The sequence below is a fragment of the Musca autumnalis genome, unplaced genomic scaffold (genome assembly GCF_047663935.1).
Source record: "Musca autumnalis isolate F117 unplaced genomic scaffold, ASM4766393v1 scaffold_5, whole genome shotgun sequence".
Lineage (NCBI taxonomy): Eukaryota > Metazoa > Arthropoda > Insecta > Diptera > Muscidae > Musca > Musca autumnalis.
In genome coordinates, this window is record NW_027412088.1 from 10,268,912 (window position 1) to 10,283,100 (window position 14,189).

Genomic DNA, 14,189 nt, shown 5'->3' on the forward strand with positions numbered 1-14,189 from the left:
TAATTACTTAATAACAAACAAGGCAAATTTATATACGGTAAAAGTGACAATCAGCTGCATTTTTTTTTTTTTTTTAATTTGGTTTTCAAAATGTAATAGGGTCTACTCATGAAATTTGAAACTTCGAAATTTGCTACCATTAAATACTTCTTTTCATCGTAAGCGTGTAATAATAGGTCTGTCTGGTTACCCTAAAATTTGTAACAACTTTTCAATCGATAAAAGTTACAGAATAGGCATACAGAAAGGTTACTTGACTTGGAAAAAAAATCTTACATAATTTATGACCTGAGAATCCTACTCTCTAACTCATTTTGCCGTTACCGGCAAATAGGTAATGTTATAATTTCCGTAATTAACGAAATTTAACAACATTTGTCCGAAAGAAACAATAGGTCTGTCTGGCCCCCTATTCAGTAACTTTTTAACAACTTTACTCATTGTTTATTTTACAACAACTTCTTTTGTTTGTTTTGTAGTTGTTACAAAAACAAAAAAAAATTACCAACTTTTCAATCGACAAAAGTTACAGAATAGGCCTACTGGTTACCCTAAAATTTGTAACAATTTGTACCAATTGTTGCAGGAAGCCATCTGTTAACACAAAAAACCAGCAAAAGAGAGCGATTCGAGAGAGACATTTTGACAGCTCTTTCACTGAGAGATTGCAAATGATTGCTGGACAAATTTCTTCTAGCAGCAACCATGGCCCAATAATAGGTCCTCCATCAAGCGAATTCAAAGAAAAACGAAGATTTTAAATGTCAAAATTCATAAACAGAGGCGAAAAAATTTTTGAGGCGAATTTATTTTCTGTCAATTCAGGTAGATATATACAAAACATTTCCGAGAAAAAGTCATTACCGTACTTATTTTTGTTTGACGAAACAGAAAATACCAGCTGATCGGAAAATTCTTGCTGGGAAAGTAACCAGACAGACTTAATAATGACCTACGACAATTCTGAATGCTTTTTATTTACATTTCGATTCCAATTTGTTCTATTTTAGAGGATTTTCAAAATGCATTTATGTTTTTTTCTGAGAATTTTTTAGAACGACCCCATTATTCAATATTTGCTTTGACATCAATAGTACGTTTATATATAACCGGATTTAACAAACCTACTGGGTTTCAAATGTCAATTCCCTTGCATATCTTTCAAATAAATCCTCATAAAGAAGGTTAACCCTGCAAAGAGCTTTTATATAAACATGGCTTAAATTTTCTATAACAACAATGTTGTTTTTGTAAATTTGTTAGTTGTTGTAATTCATGCATTATTTACCTTACCCTGCGTTTACAAATGACAGGACAGTTGACTTCATGTATTGATTGTCAAAAACCCAAAACTTACCTGTGTGACGTAGGCGTTTGTAATTTTTTGTTTCCGTAATTTCAGAACAAATTTCAATTAATATCAATATTTGACAAATCGTTTTTTTCGCTGGTATTAAGCTGTAAACACATTCAACGTTTGGGTAAAATTTTGCGTTTAGCATTGACGTCCGAAAATTTCTCTTGTTCTAATTGTTTTTGTGTTGCACACATCAACGCTCAGTTTTCGGCTTCAAAGTCCAAAAATTTTGATTTTGACGCAGGTGCCAGTTTTTTATGTTCCTTTTTGACATTAACTTTGTTCCAGAACAAAAAAGTTTTTACAATTTTTACGACTTTTACATATTTTACCCGAACAACTGTTCCCGTACACAAAAAAAAGTTGTAAAATGTTCACTTCTCTTTAAATAAAAATGGCGCTGTATAAAGCTGAAAGCACATACAACGTTTAAGTACAGTTTTGCGTTGGGTGTTGACAAAAAAACAACAACAACAGGGCGACGATGACATCAAAGTCCGGCGTTGATGTGTTTGCCGGCAAATTCAAATTCATTTGAAATATATGCCGACAAACAGATAAACGCTGGACTTTGGTATCGTCGTCGCCCTGTTGTTGTTGTTTTTTTTATCGACGCCCAACGCAAAACTTTAATCAAACGCTGTATCTGTTTTCAGCTTAACGGTCTCTTTAAAAACTTTTTACTCGACAAATTTGAACGTGTAAAAAATAGTAACATGGATGCCGGCGTCTGATTGGCTGGTACGCCGACTTTGACATTTGTTCTAGCTTTTATGACGTTTTTTCCATTTTTGCGTTCCCGAACTTTTTGTAAAAACTTTTGTGTGGCAACGATTTTTCTCTCTTTTACGAGTTTTACTATTAAAAATTACAAAGCTATTTTCTTCTAAAATTTCATTGACATCCACACACGTATATGAAATAAAATCAAAATGTTGGTATTTTCATTGGTTTGAGAGTTACGATTTTAAACACAAAGAATAATTTCAGATTACAGAACGTCTTATGGCAGACTATGAAAATTTTCATTGTAAACGTTTTGCCATTTTCTTCCAAATTTTCATTGACGTCTACACACATATATGAAATCATATAAAAATTTTGATATTTTCATTGCTTTGCATTGATTTGAGTTACGAATTTAAACACAAAGAATAATTTCTCTTGCCTATAAACTCATTTTCACGTACATAAAAATTTTCATAGTCTGGCATAAGACAACCTTGTGTACAGAGTGTCACTCCCTTCACCCTTCTTGCCTATAAACTCATATTCATGTAAATGAAATGTTCATAGTCTGGTTTAGACAAACAGGGCAATCATGAATGAAAATTCCGTGCGGAATTGGTCCCCTTTCCCCAATTTCACAATTTTTTATTTCCATATTTACGTCAAAAAAGAGAATATTCTTTTTCGATTCAGCGAGAATATTCCATAATTAAGTGATTCCAGCAGATTTCAACGTTTTTCATTGGTTCTAAGAGAATTTCACTTTTTAAAATTATTTTCCTTGCGGAAAATTCCGAGGGAAATATTCATGATTGCCTAGAAAGTCAATATTACCATGAAAAGCAAAGTTTAGGTGTTTTTCGTTCGCAATCATTTTCTTTCGACATAGTGAAAAGTGCCCTTATTTTATTTAACTATCTTGCCGCTTCTGAATAATGAACGAAACGAAGGAGAAAGATCGAACGAATGCGGTATTAAAGGGTGGAGAATGAAAGGAACGATATGAACTAAAGTAACTATATGAATACAAGAGCTGTGAATATAGTTCAAATAATTCCTTGGAACTAGTTCGTTCCAGAACTACACAACTCTAGTTTTTGACATCAGCTGATCAGCGTACTTGTGAAATTTGTTTTGGATTTGACTTAAGTTACTTAAATTAAATTTTAATAATGTGGCCGATTATTATGGCTTTACTTCGCAGAAATGCGGTCTATATTACATTACCATTTGCCGCCGTTGTGGGTTTCATTGGTTACAATTTAGAAGGCTTGATATCGGACAAATATACACCGTATAGCAGTAAGTGTAAGTTTAGTTTATAAGCGAAGATAATCAGTGTCCAAAATATCATATAGTTCATACAATATTAATAATTTAAAAGTTAATAACATTTATCAAAAAAAACCCCTTGTATAACCAGTTCTATGTTTTTATTTCAGAATCTATCGAAGATATACGTGCCGAACGTCTTACTCAGGATTTAGGCGAAACAAATCAAGTAGATAAATTGCGGCGTCTAAAGGAGGAAAATGTGTTAGAAAGAAACCTATCGCCATCGCTGCAAAAGAAAATCTAATTTGTAAATTGTGATATAAACAGTGTCGATATTGTCTTAGACAAAAACAATGTTAGCTCGTTCTTGTTAATAAGTAATTAAACAATTTTAAAACTTAATTTTGTTTTTAATTTTTTTCTTGATAATTTCAACAAGAGTTTATGTAGTTGTTTAGGCAAAATGCCATCACCGCCCCAGTGGCCTAATGGATAAGGCATCGGCCTCCTAAGCCGGGGATTGTGGGTTCGAGTCCCATCTGGGGTAAAGCAGTAAGTTTTTTTTTTAATTTATTTAAATATTTTATTGTTTAGTTTCCTAGTTCAGTGACCTATATCGACTGTCCTAGTTAATACGTTCTTTAGTGGTTTTTTGGGTAAAGCAATAATACGTTTTTTAAATTATTAAAAAATGTTTATATTTTATAGTTCAAAATAATGTTCTAGAATAGATTTGTTGTTTCTTATTTCAAAAATTAATTAAAGAAAATAAAAAAAATTTGGCTTGTGAAGCCATGTCATCCCTTGCGGGGATCGAACCCGCGACCTTTGGATTAGAAGTCCAACGCGCTATCCTCTGCGCCAAAGGGACAGTTGTTGGGTGACTCGCCAATGCTACATTTGACACCCGAGCTTTTATTGCCATTGAAACAGGGTAACTCAAAAATTACAAAATGTGATTTGCTAACAGGGCTGTTGTTTTCTTCGATTACCAATTACCCATAATTGTTCTTATTACAGTTACATACTAGATTTTTTTGGTAATAGATTTAGATTTTCTTTGCATTTCATAATCAAAATATAGCGACCGAAATGGCGAAATTGGGTGCGAAACAAATGAGCATCATTCGATTTTTGCTACAACACTCATACAAGTGCTTTACAATGAAACGGGCTTTAGTACAAAAACATACTTTCATCAATTCTATCAAAACCAAAACGGGTGTTTTAGGTGAACGTGTAAATTAGGTTTAGGAGCAAGTTCGGTGTGGTTACTCGCCCGGAATTGTACTAAATCTAACAGCCCGTTTCTGTGTGTCGATAACAAAATGAATATGTACGAAATCATGGTACAATTACTTAGGTAGAAACATCGGCGAATTGCTACAACAAAGCAACTTTTTTTTGTAATGTAAACTGTCAACATTTTCGCCAAATGGTTTCTTGTTGTCTCTTTTTATCGCTTGTGTTTGTACAGTGAAGTGAACACATGATATCTCTTACTTAAGGGTTGTTTACACCATCTATCAATGTCGTATGAGATGTCAAATTTTCTACCTGCGAATGTTGTACACATAGTGTGACCACTATGAAAATTTTCATCTATCAAAATGATTTGGCAACTCATATGTTAATTTTTCATTTAGGGAGCGCTCTATTTGATACGGCATTCTTGTATGTAAACATAAATTTATCAGCTGTTTTCTGGCATTCTCAAAAAAAAAAAAAAAAGAAAAACAAAATCTTTTAAAAAAGAAAATGGAAAGTTATGTATATTTAAATAGAAAAGTAAACAAAGAGTGTTTATAATGTACTTTTCAGATCGATTGGTCGAAAGAAGCAGTCTTGGAAATGATTGCTTTGTGGCAAAAACATAAATGCCTCTATAACACCAAAAACCTACTATACAACAACAAACATGCTAGATATTCATTTTCCTTTAACCAAAATTAAAATTTGCGCAAATTTGCAACTCAACAATAAATGTAAACAAGGACAAAAACAGATGTTTTTATATTTATAGGTTATGTCATACGAAAATAACACTTGTAGGTATGAACGCACAAATTGAAAGTTGTATGGATGACGTCAATTTTGACAAACATAGAGAATGTCGAATGGGTGAAAGAAATGACAGCTCATATGACATTGATAGATGGTGTAAACAGCCCTTTACCGAATCATATGGTTTTTTGTTTAGATTTTTCATAGCGAATTCCTAGTTTTTTGACGTTTTAGATTCGATCATTCGATCAGGGCTGAGGCATCTACCTAAGTAATTGTACCATGTACGAAATACTACCAAACTCGTGTTTACTTTCTTTTTGAAGCAAAGGTAAAAATATTTCGAAAACTAAAGTTTGGGCATGTTTTATTCGCATACATTTTCGTTTCTACAAACAGAAACAGGCTGTAAATTAGTGGTAAAGCTGGCAAAAATGTGAACTGTCAAGTACGGGAACTTAAATAAGGCAAAATTTCAAAAACTCGGTCAGATATGTTAAAATCAACGCATAAGTCAATCAGATTCCAATAAACATGCTGCTAGGTTCTACTCAGCCAAATAATTGACATTGGAAACTCAATGGGTTTGTTAAATCCGATGTTAAACGTACTATAATTCTCGCATACGTGATCGAGTTATTTCGATCGATATTTTCAGTATTTGGAATACGGCATCGTAATCATTATTTTTTATTTTTAAAACTAACTTTAATGAAAGATTTTGCAATAAAACTAAACAAAATCATATACTAATGATTTTTTCCAATAAAATGAGTAAGAAATGCCAGAATGCGATTTTTATATTTTTAAAGTGAAGTGAACATTTTAAAACTTTTTTCTGTATGGGAACGTTTTTTCGGGTAAAATGTGTAAAAGTAGTAAAAACTTTTTACTTCTGGAACAAAGCTCCTGTTTGTTTGTATTTTTTGTGTTTACCATATGTTTTCACGTTCGATAACCGTATGTTACGATAACTTTTATAAATAATTGCGATCTTAAAAGGGAATCCAAAAATTGGTCACATTAGCGAGTTTCTTGAAACAAATAATAGGAAGAGGTAACATCGCAAACACAGAAAACCATGTACAGCGGTTTCACTACCTCAAATCCCTCGCCTATAAACTCGAAATCGCCATGTTGAAACAGCGTTAGTGTGACCTTCGACTAATTTGTCTTCGAAGAAAAAATCACTCGATAACGGAGCACAACAACAACTCTAATTTGGCTGAAAATTCTTAATGATGTCAACATTTTTGTTTACGTTTTCATACAATTTATTCACAATAATAAAAATTTTGACAGATTGAAACCACGACAAATTTGAATTGCTAATGAAAATTAAACCGATTTTCCCAATTTCGGATGAGATAGGAATTCGATTTCGTTTAATTATTCTACTCTAATCCAGTGATGCACAAAATAATATGTGTGACTGTAGTATTTGTGTCATGAATCGACGCTAGAGTACTGCTTTGTTATACCTGCTCTAATCTTCTAATTTATTACACAGACTCCTCCTAAGTCATCATAAGTTACTAGAACAAACATGAACTCTTGCATCAATCAAACATCTTAACAATTTCTTTAGAGAATATAGGCATTTTTTTAGAGAATATTGAAGATTAAAAAACACAATTTATGTGGTGTGTCATCCCTTGCGGGGATCGAACCCGCGACCTTTGGATTAGAAGTCCAACGCGCTATCCTCTGCGCCAAAGGGACAGTCATGTGTTTTTGAGAATCATTATACAGCGTTTCGAAATGACAGTAACACAAAATAAGAATATCTAATGTAATGTGATTAAATGGCCATATGAAAATGTTAATTGTTGTTGGTTTTGCAATAGATGATGTTCTGAGTTATTATCGATTAGCATCTTGGTTTATTATTAGTTTCTTTTAAGACAAATATGGGCATAATAAATGGTTCAATGACACTCATAATTTTAAAAACTTTGTGGGAAAACTCCATAGCAAAAATATCATAATATGTCAATAATAGGTGTGTCTTTTTACTTACTAAATGTTGCTGAAATATTTTCCTTATACAGCTTTCAAAATCTGCAACATTAGTAATAATTATTACTAATTATCACGTAAAAAGACACAGCTATTGTCAGAGCATGGCGGAAAAGGGTAATGGATGCACAGCTGACACGCCCAGAGAAGCTTACATAATACTGCAGCAAAATATAAACTCAATACAACAGCTAATGAACATGTTTATGAAATGTGTTACGTCCACTCGAGGTGTTTTAAGCATGATGAAATTATAAGGTGGCGTAAAACGGCCAGCTGATTGGTTTCAATCTGTCAAATATTTTGTTATTGTGAATAAATTGTATGAAAACGTAAACAAACATTTTGACATATTGAAGAATTTTCGGCCAAAAAAGAGTTGTTGTTGTGCTACTTACGTGACCTGTTAAATAGATCTTGGTTTTAAGTAAAGGCAGGGTAACTCTGGATGACAGTTGAAACAACACAACATGGTACAAATATACAGGTAGCCGCATCGGCAATTGTTGGTAACATAAGATGTCAAAATTTGACATCAATTCAATGCAATTGACACATTATGTTATCATCAGCTGGCTTGATAATGCTACCTGTATTATTGTACCATGCAACACAAACAAGTTGAAGTAATAATTGCTATATTACATTACGTGTATTTCATGTGTATGTTTTGCATTTTTTTACATCTACATGTTGTACACATAGTGTGATCCATATAACAAATTTCATCTATCGAAATGATGTGTGAACCAATGTGTAACTTTTTCGTTTTAGAGCCCTTCCTATTTTTTTATGTACAATAAATAGAAAACAGCTGATTTGTTTGTTTTGATGAAAGCAGAAATTTGCAGAATTTGCTGAAAGAAATAATTTCTTAAAGAAACTTGAATAAATCAATTTGATAAAGGATTTGTTTACATTTATAGGTTATGTCACACAAAAAACATATACTGGTGTAATAGCAAAAATTATAAATCATATGTAAAATGTCATTTTTCGCACACACAAAGAATTACACGAGGACAAACAAATTCATATTGTATTCAAATATATTCAAATTCAAATATGTAGCTATAAAAATTAAATTATTTTATATTATTGTGATTTAAGTTGTTTTGTATTTTGAATAATAATCAGGGTAGATTTTATAGGTGGTAGAAGTGACAATCAGCTGTATTTTTACTTTATAGTAAATTGTATTCGGATATTAGCGATCATATAATAGTTATTTGAATATATGTATATTATAAGATTAAAAAATTTCATTTCTGGCGGCACTTAAAAAGCTTATTTCATCTTGGTGTCCTGTTCATTCCTGAATGTTTTTGATCCATGTTATTATATATCTCGGTCGGCGTCTTTCAATCTTTATTCTTATGATAGCTTGGAGGAGATTATATTTTCTGTTTCTCATAAGGTGTCCCAAATAAGCAGCTTTTCTCGTTTTTATGATTCTGATCATTTGACTTTCGGTATTTATTCGTCCAGGATATCTTTAAGATCCATCGGTATATCTAAATCTCAAACGAGTGTAATCTTATATCGTCTGCTGCTTTAAGCGTCCATGTTTCTGTCGAGTATAATAAATATTTGCTACCATAAAATACTTCGTTTAACCCTAAACTTTGGACCTGCGACAGTTCTGAATGCTTTATGTTTACATTTTGATTCACATTTGTTTTATTTTAGAGGATTTTCAAAATGTATTTATGTTTTTCTTGAGAAAATTTTAAGAACGAACCTAGCTGTGTTCCGGTACTAAAAAGTTTTTAAAATGTTTACTACTTTTACAAATTTTTTTACCACAAGCGTTCCCGTACACCAAAAATTAGTAAAATGCTCACTTCTCTTTAAAAACTTTCCCTTTAAAAACTTTTTACGCAATAAATCTGAGAGTGTAAAAATAGTAACATGGTTGCTGCCTTCTGATCGGCTAGTAGGCCGACTTTGACATTTGTTCCAGTTTTCTTGACGTTATTTCCATTTGTCTGTTCCCGTACATTTTGAATAAAGTGTGTCTCATTTTTCACATTTCGCTCTTTTACTACTACATCAATTATTCAATATTTTCTTTGGCATTAAATTTTCAATGTTCTTGTAAATTTGTTAGTTGTTGTAATTCATGCGGAAGCGGAAGCAATGCCATGTTTAGGTTATCATCAAATGTCCTTTGCTGTGTGAATTTCGGTAACAACCCTACCCCCTATTGTTCCATATTAAGTTGTCGGCATTTTTGTCAATAATTGCCTTTTCACTAAAACTTGTCCAAAAACGTCGATTTTTACTAACGTTACTCTGTACGCATCCCTTGCGGGGATCGAACCCGCGACCTTTGGATTAGAAGTCCAACGCGCTATCCTCTGCGCCAAAGGGACTGTTGTGCACGTGGCGCGAAAAAAGGCTTGCAAAAGTTCCCAACACAAGCTAATAGCTCATTTAGACAAGCAATAAATCCTCCACTGGATTTAATAAATCCAGTACAAATCTCATTGCATTTAGATATACCTTTTGGAGGATTTAAATTTCAATCAGCTGATTTTTGTTCATAGCATAATTACCAAGGTAGATGCATCAGCCCATCCGATCGAATTTGAAACGTCAGAAGAAGTTGATGTAAATTGAACTCGTCTCAAAAAACATACGGCAAATTACAAATTTGTTGTTTAATATTGAAAATTTTAACACATTCTGCTACTAATGCTAACTAATGAACAAATAAAGAAATATTTTATAGTTTAAACATCGCAAATATGTGTCTTGGTTGATTAAAATCATCTTTGTATATCAAATCATGTTTATTTTTTCGCATCGTTTACAAATTTTGACATCGGTAAAATTTAGATGCTTATCATTTCGGTAATTATCGATATTATTCGGTAAGTTAGCGACCAATAGAAAGTAGTCGCAAAGTTCTACCGAACCGATGGCAACAGTGGTGTCAACTTTTATTTAAACTTTTCATTCATAATTTTGCGTTTTAATTTGACCGATTTTTATCGGTAACTAAAAAATGCCCTAGAGAATCCCACTACTGATTCTATTTGTAACTTGACCTAAACTATGACCTTATTATTAGATCTAATATTTCCTGTGTGGTGGGGGGAAGAGGTAAAAACATGTGTCCCTTTGGCGCAGAGGATAGCGCGTTGGACTTCTAATCCAAAGGTCGCGGGTTCGATCCCCGCAAGGGATGGTAAAATTGTATTTTTAAAATGAATCTTTGATTCTAGAAGTAATAATATCGAACAAAGCATTGCAAACCGGAAACTAATACATTTTGCACAGATGAGCTTAAAGGAATTTGAAGTTTAAAGTAAACTTGTAAAATGTTGGATTTTGAGATACTTCTCGGAATTGCATGGATTATAAATACCCTCCCCTTCTGCAACGGGGTTTTTTATCACCATCTTAGGCGGATTTTTTAGCAAGGGGTCATTGACTTTTTAGCATCAGCATCCATCCACATACACAAAGTAAAATGGCTTTTATATTATTTCAGTAAGCAATCAAATATTTATTTATATCACCTATTATAGAAGTAGTATAAATTATGTTTTCATCCCTTGCGGGGATCGAACCCGCGACCTTTGGATTAGAAGTCCAACGCGCTATCCTCTGCGCCAAAGGGACAGTTGTGGACGTCATTCGACAAAGGTCTCAGAATAATCCCCATGTTAATTTTTGAAAAAGAAGCTCAGGTCAGACTCAAACTGTCAAAATTGCTCTCACGTAACAAGTTTGGCACAAAAGTCAAAGAACGGAAAAATAGTAAATCTGGCAGCAATTTAAAAAAAAAGAAACAAACATGGCTGCATAAAAATATAACAAAAATATAACTGTATTTCATTTTTTATTTCACTGGTTTAATTTTTGATTATTTATATTTCTTTGTTTTCTTATGCCTTAATTGTCAAGTCAGCAGTTTGACAGAATTTCCACTTTTTACAACACGAAATTAGTAAAAGAGAAAGCAAAAAGTAGTAAAAGAGAAAGCCATTTTGGCATGCTCTCGCTTAAATTTTGCTTCTAGTTTTACTACTTTTTGGGTTTAAAGAACTCTTTCTGAGATAAAAATGGTAAAACTGGTAAAACTTTAAGAAACTTTAACGTAAAGGAACAAAGCATATATTAGGCAATTTTCCTTGCGGCAATTGTCAGTTTGTCGGTGATAGAGGGTGTTGAGAGGCAAAGGGTTACCATATGCCTCACCTCTCTCTCCAACAATCTCCTAATCGTGGCACAATTTTCAATATAATTTTTTTATAAAGGGATATGACTTTTCATATTCGATCAGCTGGTGTGATACCACTACCTGGTAGTTCTGCCATGGACCTAATGTAAATATGGACAAAGCAATTGCTCTGTTCCTTTACATACCAGAGGTTACCATTTCTTACCATTTTTTACCTGTAAAACGTTCCTTTACTTTAAAAAGCACACAATTTAAATGAGAGCAGTAGTGCGATTCTCTAACACATTTTTTGAGTTACCGACAAAAATCGGTAAAATTTAAACGAAAAATATGAATGAAAAGTTCAAATAAAAGTTGACAACACTCTTGCTATCGGTAGAACTTTACGACTGATTTTTATTCATCGCTAACTTACCGAAAAACATCGGTAATTACCGAAATATAACATTTTTATTTTACCGAAAATTGTCTGTAACTCTAAAAATGAGTTAGAGAATCGCACTACAGTTCAGCACTTTTATTATTTTTTGCCACTGTTACCACTTTTAAAAGTAAAGGAACAGACCAAATGTGTGCGTTCAGAACCATGAGAAAGCTGTTTGGCTAGTCTTCAGAAAATGAACCAATTACTGCTTCAGAGAGCTATCCATTCTCTCAGATCCTAGGATTGTTTAGAGTATTTTCCGGGACATCAATACAGCTGCAGCTTCTCGCTGCAAATCTGCTGGTGGAGTATCCGAATTTAGACCAAAGACCCACAAGTTAGTATAAAATCTTGGATAACACTTTGTGACATGAAAATAAAATTAACCACACTCTGACACCGCAGGAGTTCCGAACAAACTCCGATCACCCTCCTCTGAACTTCGGAACAACCTCCTTGGACCTCCGACCACCCTCTTCCGAACTTCGGAACAATCTCCTCTGGAACTCCAACCACCCTCCTCCGAACTTCGGAACAACCTCCTCTAGACCTCCGACCACCCTCTTCCTAATTTCGGACATCCTCTTCTGGACCTCCGACCACCATCCTCCGAACTTCGGAACAACCTCCTCTGGACCTCCGACCACTCTCTTTCGAACTTCGAAACAAACTCCTCTGGACCCCTGACCACCCGCCTCCGAACTTCGGAACAACTGCCTCTGGACCTCTGACCACCCGTCTCCGAACTTCGGAACAACTTCCTCTGGACCTTCGACCCCCATCCGCCGAACTGCGGAACAACCTCCTCTGGACCTCCGACCAACATCCTCCGAACTTCGGAACAACCTCCTCTGGACCTCCGACCACCCTCTTCCGAACTTCGGAACAATCTCCTCTGGACCTCCGACCACCCTCCTCCGAACTTCGGAACAACCTTCTCTGGACCTCCGACCACCCGCTTCCGAATCTCGGAACAACCTTCTCTGGACCTTCGGAACAACCTCCTCTGGACCTTCGACCACCCACTTCCTAACTTCAGACATCCTCTTCTGGACCTCCGACCACCATTCTCCGAACTTCGGAACAACCTCCTCTGGACCTCTGACCAACCGCCTCCGAACTTCGGAACAACTTCCTCTGGACCTCCGACCATCGAACTTCGGAACAACCTCCTCTGGACCTCCGACCACCCTCTTCCGAACTTCGGAACAACCCCCGCCGGACCTCCGACCACCATCCTCCGAACTTCGGAACAACCTCCGACCACCTTCTTCCGAACTTCGGAACAAACTCCTCTGGACCTCCGACCACCATCCTCCGAACTTCGGAACAACCTACTCTGGACCTCCGACCACCCTCTTCCGAACTTCGGAACAACCTCCTCTGGACCTCCGACCCCCATCCACCGAACTTCGGAACAACCTCCGCTGGACCTCCGACCACCATGCTCCGAACTTCGGAACAACCTCCTCTGGACCTCCGACCACCCTCTTCCGAACTTCGGAACAACCTCCTCTGGACCGCCGACCACCCTCTTCCGAATTTCGGAACTACCTCCTCTGGACCTCCGACCACTCTCCACCGAACTTCGGAACAACCTCCTCTGAACCTCCGAAAAACTTGCTCTTTACATATTCAGTCCACAGGAACATCAAAACCTGTTCGCTACTACACACGCAACAACACACAAACAGCAAAAAATATTTTTTTCACTCGATTTTACTCTTCGAGTAAACTCGTACTCTATTTCGAGTATTTTCACTCGCACTCTTATGTTTAAACCAAGAGTACTCGCGAGTGCTCCCAAACAAAACAAAAGAGTGGAGAGTAAAGTTCTTCGAGTGCTCCCACTCGCAGGTATTTTTCACTCGCGAGTAAAAACGAGCAAATCGGACTTTTTACTCGCACTCTTCGAGTACTCCCACTCGCAGGTATTTTTCACTCGCGAGTAAAAACAAGCAAATCGGAGCTCTGGTTGCAAATTATCTTCTCAAAAAATTTGTCAATCCCTGTCAAAACAGCTATGGGCCTGAAATCACACGTTTAGAATATTTATTTTACATATCTATGGCATTTCATCTACTCATTAATGTTTAATGAGTAATTTTAAGAAAATTTTATCGTGATCCTATTGTTATTTTCTAATAATAAATTATTTGCAGCAATAAAAAAAAATTAACTTTAGGTGT

At 35.1% G+C, this 14,189-nt stretch overlaps 1 protein-coding gene and 6 non-coding genes across 7 annotated transcripts; 3 read left to right on the forward strand and 4 right to left on the reverse strand.

The window, feature by feature from the left end:
* The first annotated feature begins 3,173 nt into the window (after positions 1–3,173).
* Positions 3,174–3,763, forward strand: LOC141387127 (small integral membrane protein 12-A). The gene is made up of 2 exons (XM_073956312.1): positions 3,174–3,388; positions 3,529–3,763. The coding sequence occupies exons 1-2, from the start codon at positions 3,259–3,261 to the stop codon at positions 3,663–3,665; spliced, it is 267 nt and encodes an 88-aa protein (XP_073812413.1). The 5' UTR covers positions 3,174–3,258; the 3' UTR covers positions 3,666–3,763.
* Positions 3,764–3,835: 72 nt separating this feature from the next.
* TRNAR-CCU (transfer RNA arginine (anticodon CCU)) lies at positions 3,836–3,908 on the forward strand. The gene has a single exon. It is a non-coding gene; the product is annotated as a tRNA-Arg (tRNA).
* Positions 3,909–4,159: 251 nt separating this feature from the next.
* Positions 4,160–4,232, reverse strand: TRNAR-UCU (transfer RNA arginine (anticodon UCU)). The gene has a single exon. It is a non-coding gene; the product is annotated as a tRNA-Arg (tRNA).
* A 2,782-nt stretch (positions 4,233–7,014) lies between these two features.
* TRNAR-UCU (transfer RNA arginine (anticodon UCU)) lies at positions 7,015–7,087 on the reverse strand. The gene has a single exon. It is a non-coding gene; the product is annotated as a tRNA-Arg (tRNA).
* Positions 7,088–9,686: 2,599 nt separating this feature from the next.
* On the reverse strand, positions 9,687–9,759 carry TRNAR-UCU (transfer RNA arginine (anticodon UCU)). Its single transcript has one exon. It is a non-coding gene; the product is annotated as a tRNA-Arg (tRNA).
* Positions 9,760–10,504: 745 nt separating this feature from the next.
* On the forward strand, positions 10,505–10,577 carry TRNAR-UCU (transfer RNA arginine (anticodon UCU)). The gene has a single exon. It is a non-coding gene; the product is annotated as a tRNA-Arg (tRNA).
* Positions 10,578–10,941: 364 nt separating this feature from the next.
* TRNAR-UCU (transfer RNA arginine (anticodon UCU)) lies at positions 10,942–11,014 on the reverse strand. Its single transcript has one exon. It is a non-coding gene; the product is annotated as a tRNA-Arg (tRNA).
* Positions 11,015–14,189: the final 3,175 nt, after the last annotated feature.